This window comes from Solea senegalensis, linkage group LG18, assembly GCF_019176455.1.
Source record: "Solea senegalensis isolate Sse05_10M linkage group LG18, IFAPA_SoseM_1, whole genome shotgun sequence".
Lineage (NCBI taxonomy): Eukaryota > Metazoa > Chordata > Actinopteri > Pleuronectiformes > Soleidae > Solea > Solea senegalensis.
The window spans coordinates 2240000-2261972 of NC_058041.1; the positions used below are offsets into that span (position 1 = coordinate 2240000).

Consider the following 21973-nt stretch of genomic DNA (forward strand, 5'->3'; position numbering starts at 1 on the left):
AAATCGTAAAAAAACTTTTTTTTGGTGTATTTTCTTTCACCACAAGGTGGCGCTGTTTTCAAACTTCACCGTTTTTTCATAGACGTCTTTAGCCATGGCCCATCATCAATGGTAGCAAGTTTGGTTCGGATCGGACCTTCCATCGCAAAGTTATATGAGTTTTGTTTTTCTGATGCGAAACATCAGAATCATCACAGACTTTGCCGCCTCCTATCTCGTGCGCCATGCGACATTTGAAAAAACTTTTGATACCGTGAGCTCCTCAACTGGTCCACAGGGACCTCACCAAGTTTGAAGGTGATCGCACGAAAACTCTAGGAGGAGTTAGTTCAAATACCATTGCTGCGAATTAGCCAAAATCGCCAAAAAATCGCCAATCAACCCAAGATGATGTCGTCCAAAATCAGTCAAAAATGTCATAGGTTGGTAACAAAAAAGTCGACCGGTGGCCCTGGCTTATGAAATAATGTTGTTTTAGCAGCTTGCCTCAGGATAAGCTAGCGTGGTGCTAATGGCTAACTTGTGCTCGCTGTGCGGCTTCGTCATCACAGCGGGCGCTGCTGGATAGAAGTGCTGGAGGGGAATGGACTGTTGTATCGGAGCGTTTATATGGGAGTTTTTAGAGGCAGTCCGATATAATCCGATATGCGTTTTTTGGCTGATATAGGAGCGATATCCGATATCAATATTGGATCGGGACATCCCTGGTATTTAATAAATATGTTTATTCATTTGATCTTGTGTTAAATGTCATGTGGAGCATAGATGGGAAGCTCTCAGTAACTATTTTAAAAATGTTTGATATTCATGCAAAAAAAAAACAAGTGTTAAAAATCAAATAAAAGGTGTATCCATTTTTTTGGTGTGAATACTTTCCTTCACCAGACACAGTCACGTTTACAACAATTGTCATCATGATTTGTCGTGTTGTGATAATGCTGGATTTCCAATAAACAGCAGAGTTGTTTTCATACTTGGTATCTCTTTAATGATAAGCATAATATTCAGAAACACAACAAAATCAAAGTACAAGGGTTTGAAGAGGGACAAATGAAAATGGAACCAGGCAATTATGTTATTAACATATCTACATTTAATACAGTTTCTCAAGCTCTAGGATTTCTCAAGAAAAAGAAAAAAAAAGATACCTATTTTTTGTAAAGAAATAAAATCTGAGATACACAAGCAAACTATTTACAAAGCCTGCACCCCCGACACAAGCCAGACAGGCCCAACTCATCATAGACACACATTCAGCCTAAAGAACCTGTAAACTAATGGGATGGAACGGAAAAAAGCAAACCAGTGTGCACGCAAGTTGGACTGAGGTATGGATAAGATGGTCGTCACTCTTCCAGCATTTTAAATAGGAGGTTAGTACAGTGATGCTAGTGAACCTCGGATCCTTGTAACAGGACATATAAAAAACATACACGAGCAGATACAACCATTGTCTCTAGAACTGTGACACTGAGAGAAGGTGCATAAACTTGACAGCGAAAAAAAGGTGACGGAAGTGACAACCACGCTCTTGTTTGTTTTTTTGCAACCACCCTCTTGGTTTTTTTTTTTTGCAAAGAAGGGGAAAAGGAAAATTCACCTCATGCTCAATGTAAGCATCCACACTGACCTTCGCAGGGGCAAACTGAAGGAGCAAAAAAAGCATGGTTTTGTTTCTTTAAAACGACACAGACAGCACAGACCATTCTGCAAACATGTCAACATTATTCAATAATTATCCAGCAACGTTAAAACTACTTTTTTTCTACGCAGCAGTCCATCCTTGCCATTCTTTTTTTTTTATTAGATCCCATTCTGAGGCTGATTTTCGTGAAAATCTCACATCGTTGTGTTATTGTTTGTGCATACATTCAGATTATTTTTAATTGTCTGTAAATGGGGTGTGATTGATATGCAAAAGGGGAAAAACCATAATTTTAGTCTTACAGTATGGTGCCATGTTCATGCTAGTCGACTCACAACATGTTAAAATGACCAACGACAAACTTATTGTTGATTATATTTCAATTATAATTGTGTAAAACTAGCATACAGACTAGTCTCCCTTGCTGAGAATAGTGTTTTGGCATTTTTGTTGCCACTTCAGCAAATGTACATTATGAAGTGCTCCTTTCTTTAAAAAAAGAAAAGAAAAAAAAAAGACTATGAAATACTAGAGTAAACACCACATAAAAGGCCAATGTTTCCATTAATTCTACCACCAATCGTTCTTCTTTTTTTAAATATTGGTGGAATCTGTGAAACACCGGTGTGCAATGCTGATGCTTTCCAAAGATTGTGGCACTCAGAGAAAAAAGGGGACAGATATATAGAGGGCAAGCAAGAAGAGACCTGAGAACATGGCCCCTTGTTTTAAGTTAAAGAGAAGAGTCAGGCCTTTAATACTAGAAACAGCACGGCAGGGAGTGGGGTCGATGTTTACCGAAATGTAGAAAAAACGTTGGATGAATAAGGAGGGCATTAAAGGGAGCAGCAGGCCATGAACACTGAGCCTCAGAGAGTGGGAGCAGGAGGTTTTACAGCAAAGATAAAATGTGGGGAGGAGAGAAGAGGAGAGGCAGACCAAGACACATGGCTGCCCTTAGGTAGTCCACGGTGTGGCTTTTCCCACTTGTTTAAAGTACATATCGAGGCAAGGGGGGAGCGATCCGTTCCCTAAAGTCTTGAGTCTTCCAGGTGTTGTGTTGAATAATGGGGGGGTATTGTGGAGTAAAAGGAAGTGGGTGTTTTTCCTCAGTAGTCCTCCACCCAGCCGTTCTCCTGGATAAAGGCATCGATGACCTCCTTCATGGCCAAGTTTGGGATCAGCTGGTCCTGGGTCAGAGGACTCCTGGTAACGGGGTCAAAGTGACCCACCCGCTGTGCAAAGAGGAAATTAAATGTTTACGTGTTAGCGTCTGCAGATATTTATTCAGAATACAACTCACGGAAATAATAAACATTTTATATTTGTGATTTTGTTGGTGTCATTATTTTGCCTCTGTTTTGGTATGACATATGTGACACAGTGTGATAAATCAAAACAAGTTTTCTGTATTACTCATTTTAATACATATTTCCAGAATTAGTGCTTATATCAGATGCTACTGGACAGAAGCATCTATAGTAGAAGATTCAGGAGTTATTCATTTTACCTGTAGGTGCTCTTCAATGTCCTTGCGGTCGTAGGTGATGCCGCTGGGTGTGATACAGGGCTCTCTCATCAGCTCAAAGCTGATCTTCCCACACAGGTAATCTGGGATCTCCCGCTTCTGAGCAGACAACAAAACACAGCAAGAGTCACACTGGTGTACACTTTTCTTTTTTTCTAGTGTTACCTCGCAATCCTTTCCACATTAATGTCTCCTTTGTTCCAGAAAGAGCAGCCAGCCTAAGTTTAGATTAAACACTTCATGAGAGCAGCAATGCTCACACTATAAATATCATTACATTGTTCAAGGTGCATCACTGACTGTGATGCACCTTGATGCACCATCAGGATTTCAGCTCTAGTGCCAGTTACATGACAACTACCACATTCGCGTCAACAACCATCTATAGGTTGGTTCATTAATCTCTACAAACAGAGACAGTTACCATAGCAACAACCGGAGCTGGAAATAACATGCACAGTGATCTACATAACAGGTGAATGTACAACAGGAATAAAGCAGAGAGAGAGGATTCACTCACACAGAGCAAACTGTTTTTGAGATGCACCTACACATACTGTGCACACGTTAGAAAGTGTGTGTGTGTGTGTGTGTCTATTTCTGTTGTTGCTATGTCAACAGTGATAATGAGAAGTAGGTGTACACTTGTGAGCAGAGTGTGCATTTTAGCCGGTTAAATGTGATGAAAATGTGCCGAGTCTATTTGTCACATTCCATCCACAGCCGTGGATGTGATTGACTTGTGACACGTCCAGGCCTTTAGCTCAATGCAGTGATGGGATCATTTCTGGTCCTCTCCAGTGGCGTGAATGAATGAAAGTATGAAGAAGTGAGCGGCAGTAAAATGTCATACATACTTTTCTTTTCTCGTCCACTTGAGAGAAGAGCTCGTCCATGTCCATTAGGTACTTGTCCTGAGCATGAGACATTTCAAAATGTTAATAAAGTTTAACATAGAATCCAAATGTTAAGACATTAATTCGAATATACAATTAATGTACATGTTTATTCAATGCACTGTGGCTAAGGTAACTATGTGGAAAAACTTACATGTTTTGATGCAATCTTGGCAGTTTCACCCTCATTTTGATTGTCATCCTGCTTTTCTTTGTATTCTTCAAGTTCACTGCTCAAAAGCATAAAGTTACGAAAATGACATCACTGTTTAAATCATCATGACAGTTTCTTTTTTTACAGCTCATGATGTATGTGTGACTGCTCCCCTGCTTCCCAGCCTCACCGTTCCTTCTCAGCCAGTATGAGTTTGGTCAAATAAGCGTGCAACTCGTTCTCTTGGTTAATGCGCTTCTCCTCAATGCTGTTCCAGCGTTTCTTCTTGGCAATGCGCAAGGCACTGGGGATGTCGTCTCCGAAATTCAGCCTCTGCTCCTTTGCCAGATTATATGCTGTCAAAGCAAAAACATCATTACAGCACAGCAACAATGGACAGCGTCATAAACTGCTTCCTTGCGATTGCTTTATTTGAACAAGAGACATCTGTCAATGGTGCATGTACAAAACGTCCTGTGCATGATGAAATTACGCTAGCAATGTATACTTTACGGTAATGCAGCTCAACACTGAACTGAAAAGAACTCAGCAGCTTTTATATATATACCACAACACATGCAAAGGCTTCACAGTTACTAAAGTCATAATTACCTTTCTGCAGATTGCCAATGGCTTCATCATAGTTCTCCAGCTCCAGGTGACACTGGCCCAAGAAGAAGTGGGCCTTGACTGACTGGCTGTCCAGCTCCAGAGCATGCTTACAATCTGCCAGAGCTTTGTCATGCTGCTGCAGCTTCACATGGCAGAGAGCCCTGTTGGTGTAGTACACTGCCACAGACGGATTACGGTTCTGGGAGACAAAAAACGTGTATGGTAACAATCACAGCAGTGGAGACAAGGCTTCGCATGTACACGTACTGCAGTTATTTATGTAATGCAATGAATAAGGAGTCATTCTATCAATGATATTATTATAGGTAGAGTGACAGTTACTCACAATAGCTTTGCTGTAGCATGTAGCAGCCTCCTGGTACTTGCGACAGAGGAACAGCCGGTTCCCCTGCTCTTTCAGCTCCTGCGCGGTTGAACTCTTCTCCGGGCTGCCGGCCATTTTCTCCGCCGGCTCCGCGGGGCCCGCCTCGCCCTGCTTCCCTATCCTGTTCCCCGTCTCTTCGGCTGGCTAGCTGACAGGTCCAAGAATGCCCTGTCCCTCCTGGATGGCACGCACTAGACCGGAGACAAAGTCCATGTACAATAAAGGCAACGTTCATCCATGTGCATTTGCTGCAATGCAACTGCAATGCGCGTCTGGTGCGAATCCGTTGCGCTTCTCGTTGCCATCCAAACGAGCATCAGACTATAATACGCTGACTATGCTCACCGCTGTAAAATACGGCGAGGTGGCCAGACTGCCATCAGTTTAACTATTCATGTGACTGACACCAGCTCTATCGACACAAGCAGCAGCAGCAGCAGCAGCTAGCTTACTAACTAGCTATCCAGCTATCAGGGAAGCTCACACTCTCGCTCCTCTTCCGTTGCAGAAGGAATTTATATAACGACACACAAACACGGCGGCAGTCAAACGCTGTAAACACGAAAAGTCACAAATATTGTTCGACCACAGAGACAAAGCTGACAGCGTCGCTGACTGAGGTTAACAGCGATAAAGAGGGTGGTGGTCAGACATTAGCCATTTAGCTGAGCGAGCGTACTAAGCTATGTTGTCCGTAATCGCTTTTCCATGTGTTCTCCGTTAAAAAAAATCTCCGTCTACTATTTGGTCAAATAACTATGAATATAATCAATTACCCCCTTTAGTACATGTATTAATGAGCTGTAAACAATTCTACAAATGCATTTAAATCAAAGCAGCTATAACCTCGAACCTAACCCCCCCCCCACAAAGTGGCTAATGCTAGATTAGCCTGTTTGCTAAATAGCTTAAAATGTCCTTTCATTTCAACTCGTGTCACAACGTTTGTTTGTGCGACGCATGGTTTTCAGCGCTTACCTTTTGGAGGGTATGTTACATACAGGTGAAATGGATTATGAAATACTTCGATGTTGAATCTAAAACCGATTATTTTTTCCCTTTCATGACAGGTTGTTGTTATGCTGACGTCAATAGCCTATGCGACGTCTACGGAAGCCCGAATGGACGCGTTTTCTCGACCCTTGGTTATGGTTATGTGACACAAAATCCATATTATGACATACATTAATTCACAGTTAAATACCACATGCATGCCTACGTGGAACACCTTTAAAATGAACTAAAATAAAAATAAATAACACCATGCTGAAAGTGCTAAGTGTTTTTTTAATGGTTCGCTTTTCGTTTTTTTGTAATTTTGCACTGATTCAGTTTGGGGTTGATTTTTTAAATGTATTTTCTTTTTCTGTTTAATACTTGTTTGCACACATTGTCTTCAATTCTATGTTTTATACAATGTTCTGGTGTTATGTTATTTTTTTATTGTAAGGTATTATAATTCCTCCTTTCATTGAGCTTACAGTTTTCCTCACTGACAGTTACACTGTCTTTGTTTATTGTTTTTTTTTACTGATGATCCTGCACTCAGGTTGCAGCCTTTGCAGAATAATGTTAGGAACAGAAAATAACAGCCACCAGATGGCGCTCTCTTATCAAAGTTTTCTTCAAACCTCAAAACTGAAACAAGTGCAAATGATCACTCTTCACAGCCCAGATACAGTATGATAGATAGATAGATAGATAGATAGATAGATAGATAGATAGATAGATAGATAGATAGATAGATAGATAGATAGATAGATAGATAGATAGAAATAAGAATAAAATAAAACACTGACACTTTGAGACTTTTCTGCCTGTGAGCAACTGAAACTCAAGTTGCACAAATATTTTTCCATGTCACTGATAAGACATTTTGGCCTGATACTCTGTGACAATAGTCCTTTCATTGGTGGGAGGCCTTTTTCAGAGAAACATCAGATTATGATCAAGAATTTAGAATATATTAACAGAGCCATCCCACCCACAGAGAAATCCAGCCCCATGTGGATATAAATCCATAGATGACCCCGGAGGCCTTTTAGTGAAAACATTCAAGTTTAGCTGTGGAGGAATTAGTGAGGCTGTGACAGTGGTATAGGGTCACTTTCATCCCAGCCTGTTGGGCCTCTGCGAAGGCCCCCGCTCACTGATCAACGTGTGAAGATTAGGGAACATCCCCTGTGCAAACACACTGATAAATGAATGAAGGGGCTACTGAGCTGCAGAGCCACTAGCACTGTGTGTCCCCAGCTGTGTTTACCTATTTCCTCTAGTCTGGTCCTCTGATCCTCTTTGGAACACCCACCCATCCACCCAACCGTCCAACCAACCAGCCCCCAGTCCCATCATGTGAAAGACGACATTTTTGACCACAGATACACACTAATGAGGACACACACCATGCAAAGATGAGGAGGAGCTTAAAGCAGCTTTAGAAACAATGTTTTAACAATTATTTAAGGTCCATTGTGTGAGCTGTAGATAAATAGGATGTAAAAAAAATATACTTCTTGAGTTTACAATAACCTGAATGTATGAATTGTTGTTTTCATGACTACAGAATTAAATCTACATTTTTTTTTTTGGAATTGGATTGGAAAATCACACAAAATGCACAAATACACAGAAACATATTCAGAGTACATAAATGTATAAAAACATAAATACAGTAGTGATGGTCCTGGCTAAATAAAGGATGATGAAAAAAGTCAGAAAAAAGCAAATCATGGTACAAATTACCCAAATTTAGGTGGAAAGATTAATATTTAGATTAGATTAGATATTTATCATTGTGAGAAAATCCAACAAAATGCAGGTGAACTGTCAGGATGTGAACTAAATAATAACTATATCCATTAACACGCTCCGACTTGCATTCATTTAACCCCACAAACATTCATGTGTGCGTTTGAGAGAAGAATTAATGTTCAAAATATCCATTTCACTTTAAAATAACAATATATTGCATAATAACACTGCAGGAAAAAACATGAGGGTGATGTATTGTCTGATGTAGGCAGGTTTTTGAGTTTGTTGTTCAGTGTGTTTATGGTTCTGGGGCAAAAACTGTTCAGAAATCATTTTTGCCAGAGAATTAAAAAAACAACTATGCCGATGAGATTTTAAACTGCAGTATACAGAGACATCATAAAAGTTGGAACAAACCAGGTCTACTGAGGTTATCTTATCAGTTCATCTGAGCAAAAACTATAAATTACTATATTATTAAAAATAATGTAAACTTTGAGTGAGGAATTCTGAGACAACGTGGTTTGATGAACCTGTTGCTTACATTTAAACTTCCTCTCACTCATTCACCAGATCTCTGCCCACTCCTCCTGTCCAGTATCCCGACCGTTATCCCCCTCATTAAATCCAACCGCTGCCCGCTGCACCAGCTGGCTGAGCTTCCAGTCACCTTGGCAACAAGACCAGGAAGTTGCCCGGCTCCTCTGGCACAGCTGAAAAGCTGCCACTTCCTGATTGATTCTGGTCTTTCTCTCTGCCTGTGTAGTCGTTTTCCCATTTGGCAGTGGTCGCCACTGTTCAGCGCCAGAGACCCTGAAAAGTGAAAGAGGGTGGACACACTCCCCTCGGCATTAAGGGATACCTCGGGTTCAAATGGGTGAAACAAAAGCCGTATTTATCCACAGTGGTGGGTATTTGTTTGGAGGGTTTGGACATTTTTAAAGAAGGGGAAAGACTCATAGACTCTCTGCAGTTCGTCCGACAAAGCTCTGAATGCGACGTGCAACAAAAAAAGGAAAAAGAAATGTTCTCCTGTTTAAACTGTTATAAAGACGTGGTGCTAAAAAGGACCTGTACACCTACCTACATTTACACACTCTGACGTTATAGCCGTCTCACTGTGACACCATAGAAAACTGCACACACACACACACACACACACACACACATGCCAAGCTGTCAATCATAATTGTTCTCCCTTTTCATTCACTCACTCACGCCTCTAATCTGCTCTTGTTCCAGAACAAAATGCTAAACTTAAATGTCCATCATGATTTCATAGCTCCTCGATGCCATATTCAGGGGCCGCCCAGGTGGCTCCGCATTCAGGAATTTATTCTTCTACTAAAATAACTAACATGCGACTGGTCTTTACTTTTCTTCTAACAATTAACATCACAAAAAGAAATCACTGCCTCAGTTTTCCAAGTTTCTAATAGAAATACATGTTAAAATCACACATGACAAAGGAGGAATAACCTATACCGCCAATGACTTTCATTGTCTTACTTGTGTCCTGAACTGAATCTTCAGGATTGCACTTTGCACAGGACGCACATAAACTCTAATCCTTGACCAGATAAATGAGAGAAACATTCACTAAAGAAGAAGAGGGTTACATGGAAACGTTGGAGGTCAATGCATGTTACAATGTGAGAAATTCTTTATTTTATAAGGTTCTGAAAAGACAGTTGAATCTGACCTACTTTTAAAATCCTGTGTGTTGTGGGTGTTTTGTGTAAAAGCAGAAATTACTCAAAATATTACAATATTATAGTAATTAGGTGTAAGAAAGTTAGTAACACGGGTTATATGACAATACTGCTGTCCTTCAGTCATCTTAAATAACATGAATACAGTTTCTTACTCTCATTAAGACCAAGACTTCATCAATCATTTATATACTCGTGAACAAACGACTGAGTAAATTTGCTTTATGTGCACATGCCTCAGCTCTGTTTTGCCAGAGGGGGATTTCTTGGTTAAGAGTTAAATGAGGGACATCCTGACGCTAACCTAAAGGCAAGTCAAGAGAAAAGGCACAGATACCCAAAAAAGGTCACAGGTCACACCCACACCTCTACAAGCCCCGATTAAGCTTCCTGACAAAAGGGAGGGGGTGGAATAACTCATCTTTAAATGATGCATCCGTGCTCTTTATTTGGATCTTACACACACACACAAATGGAGCTGACAAAATTTTGTGTTCATGTTTTGAAATGCAAAAATGAAGTTTGAGCAGTTTAATATAGGATTTTAGGAGATGTTATGATCAGCAGAGGCTAAAATTGCTCACGTGCGTTGAGTTATTTATGGGCTGAACGATCTGGTTATAAGATTTTATGGTGATTCTTCAAACATTTATGATATAACTACAACTAGAATAATAGCCTTTGTGATTTGCTAAGTACAGCATGTTCTTCTCAGACTGGCTTCAAATGACAGAACATCTGTTTGACACCAAAGAAGAGCTTGAGTAAACCAAAGTCATGGAGTTTGTTTTCCAAACTTGCCGTGTTAGTCCAGAAATCCTTTACACCCTGGGGGGTTAACAGCACTCTGACTGAGACACCCCACTTCCCAAAACACACACACACACACACACACACAGCACAGCACCATGGATTGATGTGTGACGGCTGGGGGTGGACATGGCTGCTGAGTAGCTTGTGAAAAGTGGTGGGGGAGAAGTTTTACAATGAAGGTTTTGGAGGGAAATCAAAACTCCTGCGTCTTACCAATTCAGAGATTTCGGAGGGAAACTCGTCTTTCCCTCCTTCACCACTTCATCTCCATATATGAGTTAACCATTACCACAACTGACTAGTTACTCCAGATGGAAAGCAGTCGTTGAGCGCAGGCCGCATAATAAACGACCAAGTTGGTTTTTTTTTTTTACGATTATAATGAGCTTTGTTTTAATTGTACCGCGTCACATTATCAATTCAAAAGCACTTGTTCTGCTAAAGCTCTTGCACTTTGCCAGCATTGACTGATTAGTGTGTTTTTCCACTGAAAACAAATCAATGGGGATCTTCTCAGGAGAGAAGTGAACCAGCAGGGGCACCAAGTAGTGACTCCCCCCCCGTCACTACTGCTGCTCCCCCAACAACTCCTCGAATGTCCCTGCAGGTCATGCTCTCCAGGGTCACCGGCCCCCTCCTGCCCCCTCCTGCCCTCCCTCCCTCTGTCCCCCCCCAGCACAAGCTACAGGCTAATTGTGTGTGTGTGTGTTGAGTGTTGGCCAGACAGTAATAACAGTCTATAACAATTTCAGACATCATGTGCATGATGGCTGTTCAGCAACATAAAGCAAGCACATGTATAGTGGGTTCAAAGTTAACAAACGTGTGAGTGTTTTAGCTGTGCAGAATCGTGATTTTTGGGTTTCTGATGAAATAAATCCATGCAAAAAGTTCATCTTAGCAAGAGGAAACATAGGTGATGCTGACTGACAGTTAACAAGCACACTTTGAGGGAGGGAGAAGGGAGGAAGTTTCCCTGGAGTAAGAAAAACAGAAGAAAAAAAACCCTCCACCAGCTTTAAAGCTTCTATCTGGGTAAATATTCCTGAGTTCTTCTTCTGCCACCGTTAATTTGTTAAATATCAGAAATATTCAAATTTCAAAACCATATTTACTGATGAATCACTGTGTTTAGAACACGTTAAAATCAGTTAATATATCGTGTCTTCATTGGTGAGAATATGCCAGCTATACTTTTGCCACTACGCTGTTCTGGACTTGAATAAATACAGACATACTTTGATGAACACAGACAAGTTCTGTGCGGGACAACATTGAGACATGTTTATTTTGGATGGTTAATCTGCTAATTCTTCTCCCTTCACATAATCCTCTAGTGTCTCTGACCCATGATTCAGTGAGAAATGTGGAGATATCTGCGATAGTTTTTGCCCAGTTCTTCCTTTCGTTACCACGGTTGCTAAGACACTGCCTGTCAAAGTTTGAGTTGTTCGTCCCAAAGACAAAGCTAAATACTCGTCCTCCACAACAATCCAGCTATTTGTTGTGAGGTAAAGTCGCTGAATGCGGCTTGTCTTGATCCCAAAAGTGTGTAGTCGGCAGATCCTAAATTGGACGGTAATCAGATCAGTGTTTGACAAATGACCAGTGATAAGCGCTGGACCCTGGAGGATGGGCGGGTTTGCCAGGGGTCAAGGCTGAGGGTCAGAGGTGGGCTTTTCAGAACCGCTCAATCGAAGGGCCATTAAATCCCATCTTTGTGTGATTTCTCAGTGAGGCGCGTCGGTTCCATTGGATGCCCCCCCTCGTCTGTGCACTATATGCCCAGCTAAAGCTACATGTCCTGGGCTCCAGTGGTGAGGGAATGATGAGGCTGATGTGACACATTCTCCACTGGACCATATGGAGTCAGGGGGAAATTCACCCAGTCTGGTTACATGATGTTAGAAAACCACTAATTATTGTGTTAGTCCGACTTTTAAAACACACGAAAACACGTTTCTGCGACCAAAATTGTACTAAATTGAATTTTCTTAAAGTCAGGCTAATGGTACTGAACTACAGCTACATTCAGTTGGACTTAAACTGGCCTGTGCGCTCAGCACATGCTCCAAAGTTGTCCATCCCGGCTAATATGACAAATAATAAAGGAAGCCAGTGCACAGAAGAAGAAGCAGGTGCATTTGTTTGAATGACGAGGAGAACATTTCAAAATTTTGAAGATCATGGAGGAATGGCGCTTGTCATGCTAACAACTAGCTGCTAGCTTGACTTGTTTTGGTCCATGATGTAATAATTCAACCAGGAGACGCCTAAAGACAGAGAGACAAAGAGTCAATATTCCAATCAGTCAGAAAACAACACAGACGAAACCTGGAGTTAAACAACTTGGCTTCACTCACTGTCGCGCTGTGGTGATGATGGTCCAGAGATGTTGATGATGAGTTGTTGCGGTCGACATACGGAAATACTGAAAATGCAGCTCGTCATCGATCTCGCTCATCGACAACACCAACGAGTAATATCCCACATTAATGGGATGACTTCCATTTAGTGGTCTAACAGACGCATGGAGGTTTGTAGAGTAATGACGGAGATAACGTTTAGAACGGATGGAAAACGGACAAAATGATATTTAAAAGAGTATAAATGGAGCTTTATACAAGATGAAAATGTCATATTGCCACATAATTAAACCTAATCTAAAATAGGATAAATGAAATTTAAAGCTAACTAACCTTGGGTTAGTTAGTCTATACTTTACAAAGTAGCTTTTCTACATCATCCATCATAATCAACTCCAAATATTCTCTTATCATTCCAGGAAATTGTCTGAAATGACAGAACTCTCCATCAGTAATATAAATGAGAATGTCTTTTTCTGGGTATAACTCTTCAGTGTGTGTGTTATCTCATGTGTAAAGTATGTCGTCTCTGGGGCGTCGTGTCTCTCCAGCTTTGTTTTCCTACGCCTGCCGTCCAAATTTCCATCACAAACATCTCACCCTGAGTGACCCTGTGCTTTCTGCCTGTGGAGAGGCCCTGATTAGCCTGCATACATGTGCAGATAGGTCCAGAATCCTTCAACTGCCACTGTGTGTGAATGTGTGTTTTCATGTGTGTGTTGCACAGAGGGAAAACCGTATATATGTGCTCATGCATGTGTGTGCGTGCAGGCAATTCAGAACTCTGCTCCATGCTCTAGTTATTCAGCAAGTTCTCTTGTCTGCTCTTACTCTGGTTTCTCACTCGTCTGCACGACGACACAGTTCACTGCAGAAAGAAACAACCTCCATTGAAGAGCCACTCAGTCCGCGGACAGACTCCGTTTTGTCTGTCCTCCTTGTCCCCCTCGATCAGCTTCCCCCTGTTCGGATGATGGAAATTAAGCCAGACAACCGCACACAGAGCTGTGAGATAAACCGAGTTTATCGAATCATTAAAAATATATATAATATAGACAAAAGCTATATCTAACTGTCTGAAAGATTTTAGAAAAAAGTCAGAACTCTGAGATGAAAGAATGAAAGAATTCTAGAATTGAATCTTGAATTCTGACTTGAATCTCAAAATTATCATTTTAATCTCAAGAACTCTGACTTTAATCTCAAGAATTCTGACTTTAATCTAAAGAATGCTGACTTTACTCTTAGAATTCCGACTTTAATCTAAAGAATTCTGACTTTACTCTTAGAATTCTGACTAATCTAAAGAATTATGACTTTTTCCCCTCATAATTCTGTCTTTAATTTTAGAATTGTAACTTCCCGACTTTAATCTCAGAATTCATGTGGCTTTATTTGTTTTACTTTCTTTGGAAAGATATTTATGGAAAAAGTCAGAAGATTACAGTGAGAATTCTGACTTTAATCTCAGAATTCACAAGAGTTTAGAAAAAATCAAAGTAAAGCCACAGACCTTTTTAAAACATTTATCCCACCTGTTGTGTACATTCAAATACACCTGTTATCATGAGAACATCCAGCCTTGCACACCACTATACCCTAAGGGTTAGGTGATATGATACGCCTGAAGTAGGAGGTGTGTATGTTTGTGTGTGTGTGTGTGTGTGTGGTGGGGGGGTTCAGAGAAGCTGGGGGGTTGGGGTTTTACTCAATGATGGAGCCAGGGAGACACCCAGTTTTTGGCGGTCCCCTCAAGGGTTTCCCTCCTAACAAAGGCTTCCTCATTTGCAACAGACGTATACGTTTTTAAAAGACAGGTTCCACTGATGGGGGGCGGGGGGTGGACTGGGGGTGGACTGAAATCCAGGTGTTGAGAGGGCAAAGGGCTTGCATGCAATTGCAATTTAAAAAAAGACTAGATCAAAACGGGAGCTCGGGGACTGAGTCTCTGAATGGAGTCGATGAGAGACGGTGGAGGAGAGAGAAAGAAGCTCTGGGTTGAGATTAGAGTGTAATTATGGTCCCATTGAGTCTCCATTCAGAGAGTTCAATGGTCATCTGGGGGCTGAGATATAAAGATTCTCTCACTAAAGTGTGAAGTTTGATCATTAACTCACTGAAGTTTATGATGAAGCTGCAGAAGTTTATTCACTCATTTCTCGGCTTGAAAACACGACCACGTCCTGACTGAAGCTCCTGACTCTTAGTGGTTTGTAGCTCAGCTTTGAAACTGTAACACGTTATTAAAACCTGATACTCTGAAGCGATGCCGCGTGTAATTTTGACCACAAGCCCCGATTTCACGTCGCCACCATAACGGCCAAGATTCTGCACCTGTTAGAAGCTCTTTATTATTATTTCTACACAAATGACGTGAAATGTGATATGTGTAAAAAAAAAAAAAGTGTAATCTTATCAGTGTCATTATTCTGCTGAGTGAGCCGGGCGGAGGAGGATTTGAGGATGGACAGGGAGTTTTGTGTGCATGGGGGTGATAGCCGAGGGGGTCACAGTATTGGCATGTGTCTATTGTGTGAGCGGGCCATTGTGTGCAGGGGTTTAAAGTTTAAAGTCTCTATGCGTGAGTATGTGTGTAGGCAGACTAATTATATTCTGCACAGCCACGGACGATCAGGCAGAGAAGGAGGAGGTGACTGAATGGAGTCAGTCAGCAAAAAAACCATTGACCGTTCCTAACTTTAGTCTTTAACTTTGTAGACTTTAAAAACATGATAAGCAGGAGTTATATTAAGATTAAGTCATTTTTAAGGATTAAGGTTGGATTTTGCATTGAAATGTCATCAGTATGAAATTCTAATGGAAAGGAGTCATTTAGTGTAGTAGGAATTTATATGAATATATGCAGAATTTGGGCCAAATTTAAAAAAAATTGGAAGAAAAAATAAATAAAACAGCATGAATTCTGAGATTAAAGTCCGAATTCTAAGATTAAAGTCAGAATTCTGAGATTGAAGAGTGAATTGAATTATGACTTCAGAAAATTGGAATTCTAATTTTAATCTCAGAATTCAGACGTTTTTCATCAGAATTCTTTTTCTCAGACGATACGTTGCATCACTGCAATTCCACAACGGTTTATGCTATCGGACCAAAAAAAATCCAACGGTTTCTGAAAGCTGAGAAGTTGCACGCACATCAAAACCAACGTGCGGTTATTATGGCCATTTGTTTCGCGCTATTGCAGGAAGCCGGCGAATCAGCGTCTCTGTCACCAGAGAGGAGAGAGTTGGAAATAAACCTGTACATAAGTTTCAAAGAAACATTGAGAGGCTCCACAAATGTTGGATGTTGGCCATAATTTGGAAGTTATTCTGGAAAAATGGGCACTAAGCACTTAGTTACAGGACATTTTCTGGTCCTTCTATGGTTAAAATAAGACATTTTGAGGGTTAGGTGTTAAAGGGTTAAAATGATACCAAAATGCGACTGATTCTTGAGTTCAAACTTAAACTGTCGAGACTTCAAGAACATGGTCCCGACGTCTTGACCGCCAATATTATGCATTTGTCTGACCGCCAAAATTTGGCCTCTTTGTACTCCCCCCCCCTTTCCATTGTATCTAAATAAAGCTATTCAAATGTGGATGTGGTCGAGAGCGGCAACATCTGTCTTTCCTGTGGACATATGTAAAACACTATACCTATTGTCAATTTTGGAGGGATCCTGCTTCTTCTTGTTAAAGTTTCCCTCCAAATTGACTCAGCCAATTAGAAGCAGCGCGTGGGGGGAGGGAGCGCTGCGGGTAAGACAGACAGCGGAGAACCTCTGTCTGACCTCCAGCTGGGCTCCAGCATCACTGTCTATCAAAACTGACCAGCGTTAGCATAGCACCACTGGGCCACTGATAACAATACTCTCATCTGGATTACGAGTAGTGGGATGGGGGAGATGCAGCTAATTGCACCTATAATGAGAGTCATAAATGTGAAGTGAAAGGGCTTGGAGACGCCTTTTCCCTCCAAAAAAACCCCAAGACGGGACCAAACCATTCACTGTGGTAAATCCGTTCACATTACCACACTCTAATGAGGGAACGCCACATTCACGGCAGAGCGCGACACACATGTGTGCCTCAATCTGGCGACAATTAAATGCTGCGGCATCTAAATTTACCCTTAAAGCTCCGTGTACCACATGAAACTTCCTGTGGATTCTGCACAACTGACTGTGACGTGTCTCACTGCAAAAAGGTTGCAGTTGCGACGTTGTGTGAAGAAGTTCTTTAAAACAGAGGCCGGCCTGTTTACCCTGGAGCTAAACTCTTCCCTCGTGTGCTTCTGAACAACGGAGGAATGTGAGGATCAGACACATCAAGGTCGTCTGCACTGTTGACGCTGAGTAAAGTCACTCTCAGTTCAATGACACTGTCATTATCTTCTTTTAAAAACCCAGATAAGAGATAAGACCTAATTGTTTAGTCAGTGAAGGAATAGAGTCATTATAAAGCTTTGATCAGTACTGAGCAGCACTGTGTCATTTCTGCTGGATCTGCTGTTGCTGTAGCAACGCAACCCATCTTTGATGAAATCTTCTTCTTTTTTTTTGACTGAAATCAGTTCAGCATTAGTGATGAGCTTGGTGAGCAAAATAAAATATTATATATATATAATATATATTTCTAAAAGAATACAACAAAGTACAATTGCTAGTTGCAGATGTTTCCAAAGTAAAGTAAAAAAGTTTTGCGATAAACTTTTATATCAACATTTTAAAAAAAACCTCATGAGAGCATACATTTTTTTTAGCGATTTTTCAAAATTACCAGTTTTTTAAATTGCGATATTAAGGTTTTGTGCATTTTTAATGGCCCTTTTCCACACGGCACAGAACAGCACGGTTTATGTTGCATTTCCACAAAAAAAAAGTGTCTGACACTGGACTGAAATACAGCGGCAGGGTTTGTGACGCCAGCTCGCTTAGAACCTCGTCAGAGCAGGTTCTAAAAGAAGTATCTGGTACCAGGTATTATGCTAGTGGAAACAGAACTTAACCGTGCCGTGCCGTGCCGTGGCAAGGTGAGTAGAGCCGATGGAGACACGCCATAGGGGAATGGAAACCCAACTACTGACTGCTTTTTATTCTATTTTATTTTATACCCACTGCATGATGTAATTGTATCGTATTTAGAGATGAAGCTTTACGTATAATGACTTTATATAGTCACGTATAATTTACGTATAATGACTTTATATAGTGTTGGTAAGTTTAGTGCAGGGTTTTTGTTGAGCTTTGAATGAAAAGTAACTAGAGAAATCAAACTTGGTTTCACTACACAGTCATTTAAATTTCACATAATGCATATTTTGATGATAAAATGTATGTTTTGTTGCAAACACAAAGCACACAATTGCACAAATTGTGTCTTTGAATGGTGTTTGGAAGAAGTCTGACTACAATTCACGGGCTGATACAATAGATAGAGAGGTCCATTTAAAACACCTGCAGCCTCTTCCCTCCATTTTTGCTAATGAAACGTCCCCAGGGCTCCCAGCTGTGACCTCTGACTCCACACACTATAATTAGGTTATATTTGGAGCTGCTGAATGCAACAACAAAAAAAGAGTGAATAGTCCAAGTGAGGAGCCATAAAGAAGAAGAAGAAGAAGAAGAAGACGTCCAAACATCCTCAAAGCACTTAAAAAACTAAATAGAAATGTTTAAAAAAGCGACGACAATGACGGACGAGGTAAAACAAGACCACCGCACGAGTGAGTGTGAGACATGACTTTCATTCCGACTCAATCACGAGAGATAACTTATACGAGAGCACGCACAAGAGTGTTGTGACAGTGCAGCTAAGTGATCTATTACATGTTTAGAAAAGCATTAAAGATGCATTCTCATGGTGTCTCTGCGTGTTTTCCAGCTGCGTTTGCTATCAACCCCTCCCTCTCTCTGTTTATCTGGTATAGGGCCTTCCCACTGGGCTTTACACACACACACACACACACTTCACAGACTGAGATGAGAGGCACGGGAGCAGTGAATTTTACTGTCGTACAAACAAACACGCGCACAATCAGGATCCTGAGAAAGTGCAGGGAGAGAGCAGGTGTCAGTTTTCACATGAGCTTCTCATGGGGGCTCGGAGGGTGGACTTTTGCCGAGCTCCCAGCGTTTTTGGTCCCTTCTCACAGACTCCACTGCACCGCCATCCGAGTCGACCCGGGAGCCTCCTCGCCTGCGCGCCGAGGTGGGAAAGCGTCAACGTCACTGCTCTCACCGACTCATCACAACCCAAAACTACACTTTACTGCCTGTGATGCTGTGTGGAGTGCGGCGCTGCACCGTAATTACAGATTATGTGTGTGAAAATGAAACGTAAAGGACAACAAAACCTTAAGTTTATGATAAATAAACTAATAGCTGTATATAATAAGGTTTTGTGACCTTGATTCCACAGGTACTCCGACGTCGTTTCCCACGACTCTACGGAAACTAACCAGAAAATCCATCCACAGCACAATCCGGTGGCGGGAAGGTACATAATATGCTCCACTTCCCTGAGCGTGTGGGCTGATTATCAGAGTGTCCCGTCAAGGTGTGAGATCTCATTACCAGCAGATAGATGACACTGTGCAGGAAAACAAACAAGCAGCGATGTCAGATCAACCCGGATTAGCACAGCGGTGCCATGGGAAGCTCGCGAGAAGAGTCTGGGAACGAGGGTACACCTCCGCTTCTCAACCGGGGACCGGGTCATGCTCTGCAGTTTCAGGAAAACAAAACGTGTTTTGTTTTCCGGCTCAGCCACGCCTTCATTCTGCTGCACAATCACAAGTTACTTTTATAAGTGTTTATAAGCCTTGAATTATGTTTAAATCTAAGAGGAATTCAATACTGTATGTTGACCTGCGGGCTAACCCTGTAGTTTCATGGATACATCATTTAATGTGCATGAAGTGTAATAAGAGAGGTAAGATTTGATTGAAATATTCCTTTTCTGAATTGAGGGCCTTAGGATAAGACTCATTTTAGTTCAGGGGCCACACACAGCACAGTCTGATCTTCGGGTTTCCTTTGTTTTGTGTTTAATGAATTATCTTTTCACAGTGGATCTATAAAGTCACAGGTATCAGGAAGTGAAAAGTGTAGTATTTTCTATCATGATTAGATACTAATTCATAACTGTGGGCCAGATTGGACCCTCTGTTGGGCCAGTTCTGGCCCGCGTGCATTACGTTTGACACCCCTGGGATAGATAATGCTACTTCATGTACAGATTGTTAAATTTTGAATTAAAAATGTTTATTTAATCCCGTACTAACAAGATCATGTAAGGAATCTGTATTCAAGAATAACATTTGCATAAAGAGGATTTCCTGAAATTCTCATTACTCATGTAAAACCATGTCAGCACACGTGGTTGGTACGTGTGAATGTTTGAAAAGACGCTCTTTGTGTTTCTGTAACAGAGAGAAGAGAAAACAGTTACACACAGAGTCAAGGTCCAATAAACACCAGTAACACCACACTGTCACTACATCCTGTCTGTTTGCACACACACACACACACACACACACACACAGTACAACAAGTAAATAGACACAGCTCCTGACCGGCGCGTACGCATACAACAGTTTGCACGTGAACACCGGCGCCGCTTGAAGACGCCCTCTCCTTGACAGGTCGGCGAGAACGCAGATGGTTGTGGAGGATGAATGTGGTTCAGTATGAGAACAGAGGAGCTGTGTTTGAGCATGGTGATGCACAAACAGTGGTTCTCACACTCACACTAACACTCATAAACACTCATAAACATTTGTTAGTGACGTTACATTTTATTTTACTTTAATCTAAATACAGTTTCATAAGTGGTCCAAAAAGCCTAAGCAGGCCCAACTCCGGCCCCTGGGATGGATTTGTGAAAATTTCACATGGCGTTTATGGTTTTTCAGTTACAGGCGCCTGCAAATACTTAACTTAAGCATGATATTGTTATTTTTCTCAAGAAATGTCAGGTTGTTATGTAATATGTGTTTTTTAGAGATATACTTTAATTTAATGTAAAATAAATTTTGAGTGCTCATCTCATATTCCATGAAGTTTCTGGATGAAGAAAACTCTCAGTGGGACAAACAATTACAGCAGACTGAGGCGGGCTGAGACTGTGGATCAGGTCAAACCGGGGTCACAATGACTGTGCGCTTTTGTTTTAATGGACACGTGTATGAACACACACACACACACACACACACACACACACTGATGGGTTTGACAAAGTGTGTAAATTTGAGTGATTTAACCGTGCACACGTGGACACTGTGACACATTTCTGAAGAAGCTGAGGTCGGTCACTATTATGTGTTCATGTTTTTTACCTTCCACACACACACACACACACACACACACACACACTCCCCTCGTCCTCTGCCTTGTAGAAAACAAAAGTCTGTCCTGCTGCAGACAATATAGCAGCTGGATTTCTGCACATGTGCCTTTGTGTCGGTCTGAGGGCTTGTCATAACTCCATCGGAGACTTTCATCGCACTCACGCGCACACACACACACACGCTGCAGCACACACGCACACATGCAGAAAAGTCACTGACTCGATGGGGAGATGCATGGCAATGTCAGCACAAAAGAATATTTGATTTGGTTCTAAATACCACGACATGAAAGACAAGCACAGCGGGGTAAAGGGCAGAGGGCACGACAACCAGAGGAGGTGAGATCTTCGCCATCGTCGTCATCATCACTGTCATACACAGTCTGACCGTCACGTTAGCCTTTGTGTCTGTGACCAATGACTTTAGGCAGCAGATAGACTGATAGAGAGCAGCCAACTGATCAAATACTTTCATTTTTATGAGCAAGTTGAGCAGAAATGATGTTGAACGAGGCAACGACAAGTGTGTGAGAATTACAAAGGTGTTTTCTGTGCAAGTGTATGATCAACCACGACTTTAAAACTGTGTCTTTAAAGTTCACCCCCTTCAAGTTCAGGAAATCCAGTTTTTTGTGTGCACCAGAGAGACAGACACACATGTGCTGAAGGCAAGACACATTTCTAAGTTGAAGACAAATATGATTTTGGGCTGCAACTCCAGATTATTCTCATAATCCATGAATCTGTCGATTGTTAGA

The 21973-nt window shown here is 41.4% G+C and overlaps 2 protein-coding genes across 3 annotated transcripts in view; both read right to left on the minus strand.

The window, feature by feature from the left end:
• Nucleotides 1-962: 962 nt before the first annotated feature.
• stub1 (STIP1 homology and U-Box containing protein 1) lies at nucleotides 963-6345 on the minus strand. Its single transcript, XM_044013738.1, has 8 exons — nucleotides 6199-6345; nucleotides 5182-5411; nucleotides 4836-5034; nucleotides 4414-4579; nucleotides 4224-4299; nucleotides 4031-4087; nucleotides 3156-3272; nucleotides 963-2880 (listed from the first exon to the last, which is right to left on the minus strand). The coding sequence occupies exons 2-8, from the start codon at nucleotides 5293-5295 to the stop codon at nucleotides 2755-2757; spliced, it is 855 nt and encodes a 284-aa protein (XP_043869673.1). The 5' UTR covers nucleotides 5296-5411; nucleotides 6199-6345; the 3' UTR covers nucleotides 963-2754.
• Nucleotides 6346-19903: 13558 nt separating this feature from the next.
• ccdc78 (coiled-coil domain containing 78) overlaps nucleotides 19904-21973 on the minus strand; it is a 29290-nt gene continuing 27220 nt past the window's right edge. For both annotated transcript variants that reach the window (XM_044013742.1, XM_044013743.1), the window contains exon 17: nucleotides 19904-20289. The gene's annotated coding sequence lies outside the window, so the exon portion shown is untranslated. The remainder of the gene's footprint in view (nucleotides 20290-21973) is intronic.